At 49.8% G+C, this 16,749-nt stretch overlaps 1 protein-coding gene across 2 annotated transcripts in view; it reads right to left on the bottom strand.

The window, feature by feature from the left end:
* LOC117883258 (endothelin receptor type B-like) overlaps positions 1-16,749 on the bottom strand; it is a 31,892-nt gene that overhangs the window by 6,269 nt on the left and 8,874 nt on the right. For both annotated transcript variants that reach the window (XM_034782387.1, XM_034782388.1), the window contains exons 3-5: positions 6,616-6,728; positions 4,802-5,006; positions 548-697 (exon numbers count right to left, since the gene is read on the bottom strand). In XM_034782387.1, coding sequence (XP_034638278.1) covers positions 548-697; positions 4,802-5,006; positions 6,616-6,728 — 468 coding nt within the window. The remainder of the gene's footprint in view (positions 1-547; positions 698-4,801; positions 5,007-6,615; positions 6,729-16,749) is intronic.

Raw genomic sequence — 16,749 nt, 5'->3', positions numbered from 1 at the left:
CAACACTCACCACTGGGCAGAAGAGGGGCATTTCCCCCAGCTCAGACTGGCAGGGACCCTGAAGGGAGGAGTTCATCTTCCTTTGCAACATGGGGCATGGTTTGCCTGCTGGGATCATCTGGGCATCTCACCTAGTCAATGCCCTGCCATCACATGGGGTCTTGGGCACTGATGGCACCTTGGTCCCTCCTGTTCCCTGCCCATGGTGCACAACAGTTTAGTCACCTGAGGAAATTCTTTAGTCTAACTAAAGTCTATGGGCTTAGCATAGGGATATCTGGATGCAATGTGGTGGCCTGTCATACACAGGAGGCCAGACTATATGAGCTGATGAACTTTCTGGCCTTAAACTCTATGAAACTGAGAGATGAGCTGTACAGAGCTAGAGGCCCCAGGCCTCCACTGGTGTCAATTTTCATAACTCCACTGACTTGTCCTTCTCCATGGACTTCACACCCACTGTGGACTAGGGTCAATATATGGTCTCTTGTGCTGCAGCTCTATCCTCTCTCTGTGGGGTGCCTGGCAGAAGGCTGGATCCCCTCACCCGCTTCATGTGGTCATTGAAGGCAATTCTCATGCCGTTCCTCTTGCTCAGCATCTCGCAGGACATGAGGGTGTAGAAGACACCGGTGCATGCCAGAGGCAGGCAGAAATAGAAGCCAAAAAGCCACCAGTCCTTCACATCCCTGTAGAACTACACACAAAACAGAAAGGACATGAATAGGAAACAGGAATAACTTGCCAGGGGGAGAACCAGGCTCCATCTAACCCAGTGTCCTGGCTTTTACAAGGTCCCCTGGCAGATGCTTCAGGGGAAGGTGCAAGAATCCTTGCATTAGGCAGATGTCAGATTATGTTTACATTAGGTCTCCTAATCCAAAATAGTTAGAGAATGGCTTATATCTGTTTAATATGCCTTCCAATAGCACCTCTTTCTTATTCCTGCAGATCATATACAGCACCCAGAGTCAGGAAGCAATCACAACTCAATATCATGCAGAGCTCTATCCTGTCCTGGAAGGCGATACATTTTGATGCTTCATTGGGGATTTTTTCTATCCCCAGATACTATGATATCAGCTCTGTAAAGCCGTAGTAAAAAGTAAATGGAGGGTCAGCTCAGTTCTACACTTAGAATCATAGAATATCAGGGTTGGAAGGGACCTCAAGAGGTCATCTAGTCCAACCCCCTGCTCAAAGCAGGACCAATTCCCAACTAAATCATCCCAGCCAGGGCTTTGTCAAGCCGGGCCTTCCTTGGAGGTTTTTAAGGAGACTCCACCACCTCCCTAGGTAACGCATTCCAGTGTTTCACCACCCTCCTAGTGAAATAGTTTTTCCTAATATCCAACCTGGACCTCCCCCACTGCAACTTGAGACCATTGCTCCTTGTTCTGTCATCTGCCACCACTGAGAACAGCCGAGCTCCATCCTCTTTGGAACCCCCCATTCAGGTAGTTGAAGGCTGCTATCAAATCTCCCCCCCCTTTCTTCTCTTCTGGAGACTAAACAATCCCAGTTCCCTCAGCCTCTCCTCATAAGTCATGTGCTCCAGACCCCTAATCATTTTTGTTGCTCTCAGTTGGACTCTTTCCAATTTCTCCACATCCTTCTTGTAGTGTGGGGCCCAAAACTGGACACAGTATTCCAGATGAGGCCTCACCAATGTCAAATAAAGGTGAACGATCACATTCCTTGATCTGCTGGCAATGCCCCTACTTATACAGCCCAAAATGCCATTAGCCTTCTTGGCAACAAGAGCACACTGTTGACTCATATCCAGCTTCTCATCCACTGTGACCCCTAGGTCCTTTTCTGCAGAACTGCTACCTAGCCATTTGGTCCCTAGTCTGTAGCAGTGCATGGGATTCTTCCGTCCTAGGTGCAGGACTCTGCACTTGTCCTTGTTGAACCTCATCAGGTTTTTTTTGGCCCAATCCTCTAATTTGTCTAGGTCCCTCTGTATCCGATCCCTACCCTCCAGCGTATCTACCTCTGCCCCCAGCTTAGTGTCATCTGCAAACTTGTTGCGAGTGCAGTCCACACCATCCTCCAGATCATTAATAAAGATATTAAACAAAACCGGCCCCAGGACCGACCCTTGGGGCACTCCGCTTGAAACTGGCTGCCAACTAGACATGGAGCCATTGATCACTACCCGTTGAGCCCGACGAGCTAGCCAGCTTTCTATCCACCTTACAGTCCATTCATCCAGCCCATACTTCTTTAACTTGGCGGCAAGAATACTGTGGGAGACCGTATCAAAAGCTTTGCTAAAGTCAAGGAATAACACATCCACTGCTTTCCCCTCATCCACAGAGCCAGTTATCTCATCATAGAAGGCAATTAGGTTAGCCAGGCACGACTTCCCCTTCGTGAATCCATGCTGACTGTTCCTGATCACTTTCCTCTCCTCTAAATGTTTCATAATTGATTCCTTGAGGACCGGCTCCATGATTTTTCCAGGGACTGAGGTGAGGCTGACTGGCCTGTAGTTCCCCGGATCCTCCTCCTTCCCTTTTTTAAAGATGGGCACTACATTAGCCTTTTTCCAGTCATCTGGGACCTCCCCCGATCGCCATGAGTTTTCAAAAATAATGGCTAATGGCTCTGCAATCTCACCCGCCAACTCCTTTAGCACCCTCGGATGCAGCGCATCCGGCCCCATGGACTTGTGCATGTCCAGTTTTTCTAAATAGTCCCGAACCACTTCTTTCTCCACAGAGGGTTGGTCACCTTCTCCCCATGCTGTACTGCCCAGTGCAGCAATCTGGGAGCTGACCTTGTTCGTGAAGACAGAGGCAAAAAAATCATTGAGTACATTAGCTTTTTCCACATCCTCGGTCACTAGGTTGCCTCCCTCATTCAGTAAGGGGCCCACACTTTCCTTGATTTTCTTCTTGTTGCTAACATACCTGAAGAAACCCTTCTTGTTACTCTTAACATCTCTTGCTAGATTCTTACTTCTTGTCTCTGCAGGTAAACATCCATAATGTTAGTCATGATAAAGCAGTGCAAAAGTTTTTGGTGCACTGACCATTCTGAAATGGCCAAAACAATGCATTTTGGGGGGAACAAAATGTTTCTATTTGATTTTGAGGTTTTCTTAACATTTAATTTTTTAAAAATAAAATTGAAGGACATTTTGAAATGAAGTAATTATGAAGAGAAAATCAAAACATTTTGAAAATAACCAAACAAAATGTTTTGATTAGGGTTTTATTTGAAGGTTTGTCTGTGGGTTTTTTGACAGAAACAATTTGGTGAAATCTGCACAAATTTGCAAAGTGTTTCAGTGTCACTGAATTTTGCCCAGCTCTGAGTCCTGGTGAGGGTCACAGGCCCTATACTGAATGCATGGGGCATAGTCCAGTCCAGTTCCCTTCTCTTTTAGTTTGCCTTAAGATGTTTACACTCGTCTGCGCTCTCCACTCATCTGGTTTCATCCAGAAGCAAAAGGATTCCCAAATCATTAGGGATGTTGCTCTTATAGCATTTCAAACGCAGGAGAAATCACTGTTTCACTGGCTGATGGGATGAATTGCACTCTCAGCAAGTTCACGGATGACACTAAGCTGGGGGCAGAGGTAGATACGCTGGAGGGTAGGGATAGGGTCCAGAGTGACCTAGAAAAATTGGAGGATTGGGCCAAAAGAAATCTGATGCGGTTCAACAAGGACAAGTGCAGAGTCCTGCACTTCAGAAGGAAGAATCCCATGCACTGCTACGGGCTGGGGACCGACTGGCTAAGCAGCAGTTCTGCAGAAAAGGACCTGGGGATTACAGTGGACGAGAAGCTGGATATGAGTCAGTGTGCCCTTGTTGCCAAGAAGGCTAATGGCATATTGGGCTGTATTAGTAGGAGCATTGCCAGCAGATCGAGGGAAGTGATTATTCCCCTCTATTCGGCACGGGTGAGGCCACACTTGGAGTATTGCGTCCAGTTTTGCCCCCCCCCCCCTACAGAAGGGATGTGGACAAATTGGAGAGAGTCCAGCAGAGGGCAATGAAAATTATTAGGGGGCTGGGGCACATGACTTAACGAGGAGAGGCTGAGGGAACTGGGGTTATTTAGTCTGCAGAAGAGAAGAGTGAGGGGGGATTTGATAGCAGCCTTCAACTACTTGAACGGGGGTTCCAAAGAGGATGGAGCATGGCTGTTCTCAGTTGTGGCAGATGACAGAACAAGAAGCAATGGTCTCAAGTTGCAGTGGGGGAGATCTAGGTTGGATATTAGGAAACACTATTTCACTAGGAGGGTGGTGAAGCACTGGAATGAGTTACCTAGGGAGGTGGTGGAATCTCCATCCTAAGGCCCAGCTTGACAAAGCCCTGGCTGGAATGATTTAGTTGGTGTTGGTCCTGCTTTGAGCAGGGGGTTGGACTAGATGACCTCCTGAGGTCTCTTCCAACCCTGATATTCTATGAGTACAAGGAACCTCAAAAGACAACCTGATTTCTACATAGGCTTCCAGACTGGAAGTCTGGGGCTAGAGAAGGATCTGAATCCAACCCTTGATCTGAGCACCATCGACTTCAGAAAAATGTGGTTCTAGATCGAGATCCCACCTGGCTTCTGGCTCCACAATGGGCTGAACCAAAGCTCCATATCCAACCTCCACCCTGCAATTTGCAGCTTGGATACACGTGAGCCCATTCCCTTTGGAGCTTTGCCCAGTACTGTTATCATCTCACTGGCGCTGAGGGGCTGTGCACCATCCATTCCCATCTGCATGCTGGGAGTGAGCACCAGAAGGGGAGTGCCTCCTCCTTACTAAAATAGGGGTGGAGTACGCACCAGGGTGAATCTGGAGTTCTGTTCGGAGGACAGCATGCAGACCCAGAGCATCTGCTCACGATAGTTCAGCTCCACCATGTCGAAGGCAATGGCTTCAGGGACAGCCAGGATGATAGCCACAGCCCAGATCAGCATCACCTCGACTGCCTTCCACATGGGGATCCCTATGCCTTGGATCCGGCTCCAGGAGGCCACCGCCCTGTACCTGCCGGACACAACAGGATGTTACTGCCTTCATTTCACACACTGCAACTCACTGTGACAGGGTGGAGCCCCATCCCCTGCTGGAAAGAGCTAAGGCAAGCCTTGGTCTCAGGAAGCCATCCCCTCTGGACTGGTGCTGGGTTTGGTCTGAAAGAGGGAGAAATCCAGTTGGGGCCTAGAAAGAAAGCAGACAGACAGCTCCTTCCAGATGTTCAGCTGGGGCCTGGCTGGCAAGAATGGGTTGCTGGCAGGAAGGACTGAGCCAAGAAGACAGTGGCTGAATCTGAACTATGTGTCTGAGAGGTGCAGAGTCACTGTGCATGCCTGGTCATTACTTACAGGAGCAGGGCCTGGAGGTGCAGCCTGGCTGGTGAAAGAGTTTGTTGTCTTGTACCTTTTGAGCTTTATTTTGCAGCAGGTGCTTTAAGCTCAGTTGCCTGGAGGGCAAGGCTGCTATTACAGCTGGGTAGGTCACAGGGCACTGGGGGGAAGCTGAGGCAGAACACACACAGGACCATAGTGTGCTGTAAGGTGGCAAGTGCAGGCCATGCGCTGTCATGCTCACACACGGAAGGGTCCAGGGAGCAAAGTTGCAAGAAAAGCAACTGGCTGGAGGGCTGAGAAGCCCCAACCCTGCCTTAGACTTAGAGCATCTTCCATCTCCCCTGCATATCAGTTACCCCACTGCATTGGGCATTAGTGGGCGTCAGAAGGTCTGAGTGAGTCTCACAGCATGTTAAGCATCTTCTCTGAATTTGGCTCAAGGGGAAGCAGGGACCACGTGGAACCAGTGGGCTGCACTGTGGCTATGTAAGGGGGTATGCCCCCCCCAGTAATGAAAGAGTTAACTGGAAACTGAGAGCAAATAGCGTCCCTGGTTGCACCAGCAGGGTGGGAGGTGAAGCCCAGCTGGGGGCAGAGCTGGGTGGTGGGCATCCAGGGGGAAGCCAGGTCTGTAGGGAGTGGGGTGAACAGCCCTGCAGTCCGTCTCTGCATGCTGGAGAGCGGAGGAGGGGCCTAGAGAGAGGCAGGTGCACAGGCAGCCCAGAGAGGGGCTGTAGAAAGGGCCAAGGTAGGAAGAAGTCCAGGGAGGCAGCGTGGAGTCTGAGAGAGCAGAGCTCAGCTGCTCACCACAGGGTGCCTGGCCTGGAACCTGGAGCAGAGGGCAGGCCTGAGTTCCCCTGCCCTCCAGGACCAGTGGGGCAGGAACCCCCTGCCACAAGGGGGAGAAGGACAATTGAGTTTGGAGCCAGGGAGAAAGCACTAGGAGGTGTCGCTCTGCCCGAGAGCCCGAGGACAGCCCTGCAGAGCCCAGGTCAGGGCGAAGCGTTTGTTGATTTGAGTTTAGTTTATTGGATTCTTCGTTTACCCCCAAGCGGGAGTGGGGGGGAAGGGGCACTAAATGTGACCTAGCTGGCCAACCATGGCAGGGCCAGAGCAGCTTTCTGCAGGGGGAGCTAGAGGAAAGCCAGCCATGCCATCCCCAGACACGAGGGAGCACACCAGCAGTGAGTCCACTCTTCAATCGGCTGCCTCGAGGACAGCAAAGGGCTGCGCTGTGATTAAATTGACCTGGTTGCAGAACATGGTGGTGACAACAGGTTCATTACCTGTCTATGCTGAGTGCACAGAGGCTGAGGACGGTGATGCCCACAGATGCCTTCTGAATGAATGGAACCAGCTTGCACACCTGGACGCCAAATGGCCAGTCTTCTGCCAATAGCTGAGAAAGAGGACGAAGACGCACATGATTAACAGGCCCTGTCAGGCTTTTTGGATCAGGTTGTTCCCTTCATGGAAAGGGAAGGACGCTATGAAACACTTGGATGTTACCTCCGCTGGGATTCGGGGTGACCTTTCTTGGGTTGTGTGAGCATGGAGTTGTAAAAGGGCTTGTCACACTCTCCCATGAGCACACTTTTAGGAGGAGGGTTCATTGTGCTGAGGGGTGGTCCAGAAGCCAATATGTGAACCCAAACACTGGCATTTTTTGAGAGCTACAGAATTTAACTTTGACCCCTATGGGCCTGAAGCCCCCCTGGCAGTTGGGTTCTGGGCTGGGCTCACATTTGCAAGGGACTCATCTTTAGCTGCTGCTGAAATCTCACAAGAACAGCTGCTGAATTTCAGTGCCATCAGATTCCAACCCAGCCCGGATCCAGCCTTGTATCCAAACTTGAAGTAACTGTTCATCTAAATGTAGATCTCAACACCAACTCCTCTGTGCAGCACTAGCTGCTTTGGCCAGTAGTTTATTGCATGAGACTGAGGCCCAGATCCTCACAGGCATTTAGGTCCCTGACTCCCACTGGAATCAATGGGACTTTAGGTGTCTAAATACTTTTGAGGATCCAGGCCTAAAAGCATAAAAATGGCCAACTTGCTGAGGGCTCTAATTGACAGAGCAACCTTCAGCGTTTCATAAGTCACTGAACAGACTCACAAGGAACAGCAAGGAAACGTTTAGGATCAGATCCTAATTAAACTTAACTGAGATCAGGATTTGGTCATTAGAGAATAAACCAATGAGTTTATAATCTTGTATTCTGTTCACTTTACCCACTTGACTTCAATGGAAACCCTTTTACTTGAGTAAGGCAACCCGGGTTGGCCCTAGGTAGCCACCCATAAAGGTTTAAAAATAATAAGTTGTTCTACGATTAGAGAGGACTCATTTTACTCTAACATACTGGCTCAAATTCATCCCATTGAACCCAATGACATTATATCTGGGCTTAATTTGCCCCATTGAGTTTACTAAGGACACCGTCTCTAATTGGGCAGGATAGTGTACTCATGCTAAGTTGTTAAGTTAATTTATAATTTAACATCACCATTTGAAATCCAGCTATGGGGCTTGTTGACTCAGGATTATACTGAAACAATTGTATTGCTGTACATTAAGATAATTCAATTATATGCACATGTGCTAAAAAGGAACAATGCAACATTACATTAAGACACTACAGAGTTAGGTTGACGTAAGGCAGCTTATGTTGACATAACTATGTCAGTGTCCACACTACAACCTTGCTCCCACAGATACAAGTGCTTAGGGGTTGAGGTAGGCTTGAGAGCCTGAGCTCCAGCCTGAACTGAAACATCTCTGCAGCTGTTTTTAAATGTGCCAGCCCAATCTCCACCAGCAAACGTCTATGGCGTCAGGCTAGGACGCTCACTCAGAGGGCTTGTAACACTAGTGCTTATGTCGGTATAACTGATGATGCTCAGGGGTTTGACAAAGCAATCCCCCTGAGCAATGTAAATTATTCTGATCTAAGCACTGGTGTGGACAGTGCTATGTCAGCAGGACAAAGCTTCTCCCACTGTCATAGTTACTGCCTTTTGCACAGGTGGATTTATTTTGCCAATGGGAGAGCTCTCTCCCATCGGCATAGAGCGTCTGCACTAGCAGCACGACAGCTGTGCCACTGTAGCGATTCTAGTGTAGACTAGCCCTCAGATGCAGCATAGACATACCCTTAGGGCCTGATCCATTGTCTTCAATGGGCTTTGGAGCAGCCACTTACTCTATTAGTTCCCCACCTATAAAAAGGGTATTGTGAAGGTTGACATGCATTATGATTATGTGATGCTTGGATACTATGGAGATGAAGGCGAGATACGCACCTAGAGAGATTCAGTGGAGTTAATAATCTGGTAGGAGAGTCCGTATTATAAACCGACACCTCTGTCCTCAGGCATATTGGAACATAAAGCTCATCTGTGCAAGAGTCAGAGTTTTCCTGGGGGCCAGTCCAAGCCTATGCAATGAGCTCCCCCAGGAACTAAGAGCCATCCCCAAACCTCCCCTCCCCGTTTTGTTGCAAGTGCCAGGTGCACTCTGACCTGCTGTCTAATACGAATACAGAGCAGCATGGACATTTTAAAATGCAAAACCAAAACCATATCAACACAAACCACTTCATGGCACACACAATGACAGCAGGAGAGAAAGGAGTTTGTTAGGCTGCTTAATGGGCTCCTGGAAGTGCTCAGCTATTGCAGTGATGAGGGTGGTATAAGAATCTGAATAGAACAGAATGGAAGGCATGATGCTCAGCAAACTGGGATAACTTTATCAACTATTGTAACACCTGTTATTTCCCTGCGTCTCCCATTGGGGCTTTGTGTGCTGCTCCTTTCCTCCTACCCCACTGGCAGTCCCTGTAGCACTGTGGACTCACCCCTGCGGCGCCTCCTGCTGGTTGTCTCAGGAATTAGCTCTCCCAGCCTTAGAGCACCCTCTGCAGGCCAGTGTCCTGCTACCACTTCTGGCCCCCATATCACTCCCAGGACCCTGGTGCCCCTTTAACTGGGTGCTACCCCCTGGCAGTACCCCCACAGCTCTGGGTCTCCCCCTCCCAGAGGGGCCCCCACCCACTATCCCCACTTCGCCTCAGTCTTGGTTACTGCCCAGTCTCCATCTAGCCCCCATTCACTGGGGCAGACTGCAGTATAAGCCACTCATCACAGGCAAAGGGGTTCAGACCTCCTGCCTCTGCCTACCCATGGACTGCCCCCTGCCTTTCCAGGCCTGCAGCCTAGGGCTTTCCTAGGCTGAAGTCCCCAGCTCCGTTGGCCTTTTCCCCAGCCCTGCTCCACTCCAGATACCTGGATAATCTCCCTGCAGCCAGGCCCTTCTCTCTCTGCATTCAGAGAGAGAAAGAGTGCTGAGGTCCTGGCTCCCAGCCTCTTATACAGGCCAGTTGTGGCCTGATTGGAGTGTGGCCCAGCTGCGGCCGCTTCCCCAGTCAGCCCAGCTTTTACCTCTGCAGCCCTCTTTCTGGGCTAATTTCAAGCCCTTCAAGGCTGGAGCGAGTGTCCACCCCACTACAGTCCCTTTTCTGGAAGCCTAGCTACTCTGATGGGGCAAGGTCAGATGGCTATAGGAAAGTAGTGAGAAACAGGTATGTTAGCCCCGGGTTAAAGAAATCCCTGTTACCATGGTAACCAAATGGCAGTTAGTCCAGGTTAATCAACACAGGAGGGATAGCTCAGTGGTTTGAGCATTGGCCTGCTAAACCCAGGATTGTGAGTTCAATCCTTGAGGGGGCCACTTAGGGATCTGGGGCAAAATCAGTACTTGGTCCTGCTAGTGAAGGCAGGGGGCTGTACTCGATGACCTTTCGAGGTCCCTTCCAGTTCTAGGAGATAGGATATCTCCATTAATTAATTAATTTAATTAAGACACCTGGGGCCAATTAAGAGCCTTCCAGAAAGCAGTGAAGACAGCTAGGTTGATTGGGACACCTGAAGCCAATCAGGGGCTGGCTGAAACTAGTTAAAAGCCTCCCAGTTAGTCAGGGAGGTGTGCATGTCAGGAGCTGTGGGAGGAAGTTGCGCTGTTGGAGAGACTGAGCAGTACACACCATATTAGGCACAAGGAAGGAGACTCTGAGGTAAGGGTGAAATGAAGCTTGAGGAAGTGAGGGCTGCTATAGGGAAGTAGCCCAGGGAATTGTACATGTCCTGTTTCTAAAAGGTCAGCTACCATAGCTGATACTATTAGGGTCCCTGGGCTGGAGCCTGGAGTAGAGGGTGGGCCCAGGCTTCCCCCTTTGCCCCCTGATTAATCACTGAGACTGAGAGACAACAGAGACTGTGCAAGGGAGGTTAGCTTCTCCTCACCTCCCTTGCTGGCTTATGATGAAAATGGCTCAGTAGGCTGTGATGCCCGCCTCTAGAGAGAGAAGGGCTATGTGGAGGGTCACAGTGAACCTCTGAGGCTAGCAAAATCTGCCAGGAAATGTGGGAGCCATGGAAACAAGGACAGAGCTTTGTCGCAACTGGTGTCAGAGGTGGGATCATTGTTCACAGCGTGGTAGAAGAAAGAGGTTTTAAAAAAAAAAGTGCACTGGGGATTTGGATTTTTTTTGTTTTGGTTTGTTTGTTTGCTTTTACCACAATGGAGGAGGTGGTAAGAGCTCTGGTACAAGCCATGGCAGCCTTGCAGGAGGCCACCCGGGCTCAGGCAATGGTACAACAGGAGTCTATGCGGCTACAGCAGGAAACCAATCAATTATTAATGGGCCAGGCAACCCAAGATTGTGCCCTCTTGCAAGAGGTAGTGGACCAGCTGAAGATCCTCACCACCCAGGCCAGGGGTCCAACGGGATGCGAACCCTGAGGGCCACTGGTTGTCTGCCAAAGATGACATCAGAAGATGCTGTAGAGGCATATCTCCTCTCATTCAAGAGGACTGCTCAGCGTGAGGCGTGGCCCCAGGAGCAGTGGTCCAGCATTCTTGCCCCTTTTTTGTGCGGAGAGGCCCAGAAGACCTACTTTGACCTGCCTATCACAGACGCCATTGACTATCTCCGGCTAAAGGCAGAAATACCATCACGGTCAGGGGTGATGGCAGCAGTACGGGCCCAGAGGTTCCATGAGTGGAAATACCAGGAGAACAAACCCCCGAGGTCCCAGCTATTTGACCTCATGCGGAAGTGGTTACAGCCCGAGGCGTGCAGCCCAGACAAGATTCTGGAGACCCTAGTCATGGACCATTTCATGCGTGGACTGCCACCAGATCTCTGCAAATGGGTAGGCCAGAATGATCCATTCACCTATGATGAGATGATCATGCTGGTAGAAAGATGGATGACAGCTAGGGAATTGACCCCGACTACCCAAGGAAAGCCCTTTTCAGAGCAAGCACCTGAACCCAACCCTGGAAGGGAGTCCTAGGTGGGGGGGGGGGCAAAAACCAGCAGGGACCCCAGAAGGAAGGGATTGGCCTGAGTAGGAGAACCCTGGGACAAACGCCCCTAACTCCCATGATAGGGGAGTGATTAGAAGCAATTATAGATGTTGTGCATATGGGGAATGGGGACACATAGCAGCACAGTGTCCCAGCACTGAGGAGCCTATGCAATGTAACTTGGGGGGATTGGGAGGTCCTGTGCTCCCTTATCCACCTTGCATGCGTCGCATTAGCCCCGCATAACTACACCAGGCTGGTGAAGATAAACGGAGCAGAGACTACAGTGCTTGTGGACTCTGGGAGTGCTATCACTCTTGTATCGGGTATGCTGATAAAAAGTAGCCAGCTGCTACAAGCCAAAAACGTAGCAGTGACGTGTGTGCAGGGGGCCGTGAGCCATTACCCCACCATCCCGGTGGAAATAAAAGTTCAGAGGAACCCCATTGAGGTGACAGTGGGCGTAGTTCCTAAACTCCCATATCCTGTAGTTATTGGGAGGGACTATCCAGGGTTTGATAATTTATTCCCCCGGAGAGGCTGAAGGGAGGTGGGGACCCTGAGGGCAGCGACTCATCGTCGGGGGAATGTCAACCCCCGATGTTCGCTGAGATTTCTCAGGATCTGTTCTCAGCCCCCTGAAGGACCTGGAAGACCAAAAAAGTGAGGAAGGCTGCAAAAGCCTTGGGAACCCGGATCCTGACCCAGGGCCAGAAGACTGCCCTAGTAGGCAGATGGACACGAGCAGCCAACAGAGAAACTACCACCACAGAAGGTGAGCTGGAGGCAGGCCCCAGCCGTGATGGTGGTGAGCCATTGAAAAAAGCAGAAGTGGGCCCCTGGGAGCTCAGGCAGGTTAGTCCTGGGAAAGAGACTTTTGGGCAGGAGCAGGTGGAGGACCCCAGATATGATAACGCCAGGAAAGAGGTGGCCACAATAGACGGGATACCCGTGGATGGGAAGGTCTGGGGTCCAGGACCTTACTTTTTAGTGAAGAAAGATCTCCTATACTGGTTGGTGCAAATGCAGGAGCAAGAGATACAGCAACTTCTGGTGCCACGAAAACATCAAAAAGCCCTATTGAGCCTTGCCCACAGTCGCCTATTTGGAGGACACTGAGGGGTGGAGAAAACCCAGGCACGGATCCTGAGGAGGTTCTTCTGGCCAGGAGTACACGAAGATGTCCGGCGATACTGCACTTCTTGTCCGGAGTGTCAGCTACATAGCCCTCGCCTGTACTTGCAGGCCCCTTTGATACCTCTTCCAATAATAGAGGTACCATTTGAATGCATAGCCATGGATCTGGTAGGGCCCCTAGCGAAAACAGCTCGGGGCAACCAACATGTGCTTGTTGTACTGGACTATGCAACCAGGTACCTGGAAGCTGTCCTCCTATCCACCATAGCTTCCAAGACAATAGCGAAGGAGCTAGTACAGATCTTTGCGTGGGTTGGGCTACCCAAGGAGATATTGACGGATCAAGGGACACCTTTCGTGTCCAAGTTAATGAAAGATCTCTGTTCATTGCTCCACATCCAAGCCCTACGGATCTCTGTATACCACCCGCAAACAGATAGCTTTGTGGAAAGGTTCAGTAGGATCCTCAAAGCCATGATCAGGAAAGTGGTGAGCCGGGATGGGAAAGATTGAAATATCCTATTGCTGTACCTCATGTTCACCATCTGGGAGGTCCCGCATGCCTCCACGGGTTTCTCTCCAGGTTCAACCTACTATAAGGGCGCCACCCCTGGGGTATATTGGATATAGCCAGAGAAACCTGAGAAGAGGAGCCAAATTGAACATAGTCGAGCATGTACTGCAGATGAGGGATCGGATAGCCCGAGTTACGCCCATTGTACAGGAACACTTGGAGAAAGCACAGGAGACCCAACGAACCCATTATAACCACTAAACAAAGCTTCAAGGATTCCAACCAGGGGATCAAGTGATGGTCCTGGTGCCCACAGCAGAAAGTAAACTGTTGGCCCAGTGGCAGGGACCCTACGAAGTGATCGAAGCTGTGGGAGAGGTGAACTATAAGGTGCGGCAGCCGGGCCGCAGGAAACCAGAGCAAATTTACTGCATCAATCTTTTAAAACCTTGGCACGATCGAGAGGCATGCTTAGTCACACAGGAGACCCTTCCCCAGGAGGATAACTTACACAAGCAAGTGAGGATATCACCTGTCAAGGCTGGATCCCCACTTTGAACTTTAGGGTACAAATGTAAGGGCCTGCATGAAAACTTCTAAGCTTAACTACCAGCTTAGCTCTGGTTCTGCTGCCACCATTTCAATGGATTCCATTCCTGGGAAACCTTGAAAAAACCTTCACCAATTCCCTGGTGAATACAGATGCAAACCCCTTGGATTTTAAAACAAGGAGAAATTAACCATCCCCCCTCCTTCCTCCCACCAACTCCTGGTGAATCAAGATCCAAACCCCTTGGATCTTAAAACAAGGAAAAATCAATCAGGTTCTAAAAAGAAAGCTTTTAATTAAAGAAAAAAAGGTAAAAATCATCTCTGTAAAATCAGTATGGAAATTAACCTTACAGGGTAATCAAACTTAAAGAGCTCAGAGGACTCCCCTCTAGTCTCAGGTTCAAAATACAGCAAACAAAGATAAACTCTAGTAAAAGGTACATTTACAAGTTGAGAAAACAAAGGAAAACTAACACGCCTTGCCTGGCTATTTACTTTCAAGTTTGAAACAGGAGAGACTTGTTTAGAAAGATGTGGAGAACCTGGATTGATGTCTGGTCCCTCTCAGTCCCGAGAACGAACACACTCCCAAACAAAGAACACAAACAGCCTTCCCCCCCAAGATTTGAAAGTATCTTGTCCCCTTATTGGTCCTTTAGGTCAGATGCCAGCCAGGTTACCTGAGCTTCTTAACCCTTTACAGGATAAAGGATTTTGGAGTCTCTGGCCAGGAGGGATTTTATAGTACTGTACACAGGACAGCGGTTACCCTTCCCTTTATAGTTATGACATCACCCGACTTGACGCTGATCCAAAGGATCGAGGCAGCCAACATGATTAATCGCAACCGAGATGTGTTCTCTACAAAACCGGGGTGGACGACTGAGACCTATCATCCAATTCGCACGATCCCTGGAGCCAAGGTAACATTGAGACCCTACCAAATCCCAGCAGCCAAAAGAGAAGAAATCCAGGCCGAAGTAAAGAAAATGTTAGAATTAGGGGTTATTGAAGAATCTTATAGTCAATGGTCCAGTCCAATCGTTCTAGTGCCTAAACCTGATGGTACCATGAGATTCTATAATGACTTTCGCTGACTGAATGAAGTATCCCAATTCAATGCATACCCCATACCATGCATTGACAAACTGGTTGATCGACTGGGTAGTGCCCGATTCTTGTCTACACTGGATCTGACAGAAGGGTATTGGCAGATTCCCCTGACCAAAGAAGCTAAAGAAAAGACAGTGTTCTCCACCCCGGACAGACTATTCCAGTACACTGTCCTCCTTTTCGGGTTACATGGGGCCCCAGCCACATTCCAGCGCCTCATGGATAAACTGCTGCGCCCCCATACTAGTTATGCTGCCGCCTACCTAGATGATGTTATAATCCATATGCCAGACTGGGGAACCCACTTGGAGAAAGTTGAGGCAGTACTGAGCACCTTAAGACTGGCTGGCCTCCCTGCTAATCCCACTAAATGCACCATAGGGCTAGCTGAGGCTAGGTACCTGGGGTATATTGTAGGAAGGGGCATAGTGAAGCCCCAAATGAATAAGCTAGAGGTGATTCAAACCTGGCCCCAGCCGACCTGAAAGAAGCAGGTCCACGCATTCCTAGGCGTGGTAGGCGATTACCAATGTTTTATTCCCCATTTTGCCACTAGGGCAAGTCCCCCTAAGAGACCTGGTAAAGGCCCGCAGTCCAGACATGGTGAAGTGGACCGACGCAGCAGAGGGGGCGTTCACAGACCTTCGGATGGCCCTTTGTAATGACCCCAAACTCATAGCCTGGACTTTAACCAGGAATTTATTTTACAAACAGACACTTCCGAGGTGGGGTTGGGGGCAGTTCTGTTGCAAATGGTGGGAGAAGAGAAACACCTGATCCTCTACCTAAGCAGAAAGCTGCTCCCAAGAGAACAGAAATACGCAGTAGTCGAGAGAGAATGCCTTGCTGTCAAATGGGCCATGGAGACACTACGTTATTACCTCTTAGGCCGGCGATTTACTCTTGTGATTGGACCATGCACCCCTCCAGTGGATGCAGCGGAATAAGGAAAAGAACGCAAGGGTCACCAGGTGGTTCTTATCCCTTCAACTGTTCCAGTTCCGCATACGGCACAGGGCTGGATTCCACCACAGCAACGCTGATGGTCTGTCATGAGCACACTGCCTGGCGTCCCAAGTTGCCCAACTCTATGGTGTTGAGCAGAGGAGGGGATATGTGATGGGGCAAGGTCAGATGGCTATAGGAAAGTAGTGAGAAACAGCTGTTAGCCCCAGGCTAAAGAAATCCCTATTACCATGGTAACTAAATGGCAGTTGCTGCAGGTTAATCAAGACACCTGGGGCCAATTAAGATCCTTCCAGAAAGCAGTGGAGACAGCTAGGTTGATTGGGACACCTGAAGCCAATCAGGGGCTGGCTGAAACTAGTTAAAAGCCTCCCAGTTAGTCAGGGAGGTGTGCATGTCAGGAGCTGTGGGAGGAAGTTGTGCTGTTGGAGAGACTGAGCAGTACACATCATATTAGGCACAAGGAAGGAGACTCTGAGGTAAGGGTGAAATGAAGCTTGAGGAAGTGAGGGCTGCTATAGGGAAGTAGCCCAGGGAATTGTACATGTCCTGTTTCTAAAAGGTCAGCTACCATAGCTGATACTATTAGGGTCCCTGGGCTGGAGCCTGGAGTAGAGGGTGGGCCCAGGCTTCCCCCTTTGCCCCCTGATTAATCACTGAGACTGAGAGACAACAGAGACTGTGCAAGGGAGGTTAGCTTCTCCTCACCTCCCTTGCTGGCTTATGATGAAAATGGCTCAGTAGGCTGTGATGCCCGCCTCT

The sequence above is a fragment of the Trachemys scripta genome, chromosome 9, assembly GCF_013100865.1.
Source record: "Trachemys scripta elegans isolate TJP31775 chromosome 9, CAS_Tse_1.0, whole genome shotgun sequence".
Taxonomy (NCBI): Eukaryota; Metazoa; Chordata; order Testudines; family Emydidae; genus Trachemys; species Trachemys scripta.
Note: the sequence above shows the minus strand (reverse complement) of the source record. Positions and strands in the feature narration are given on the sequence as shown.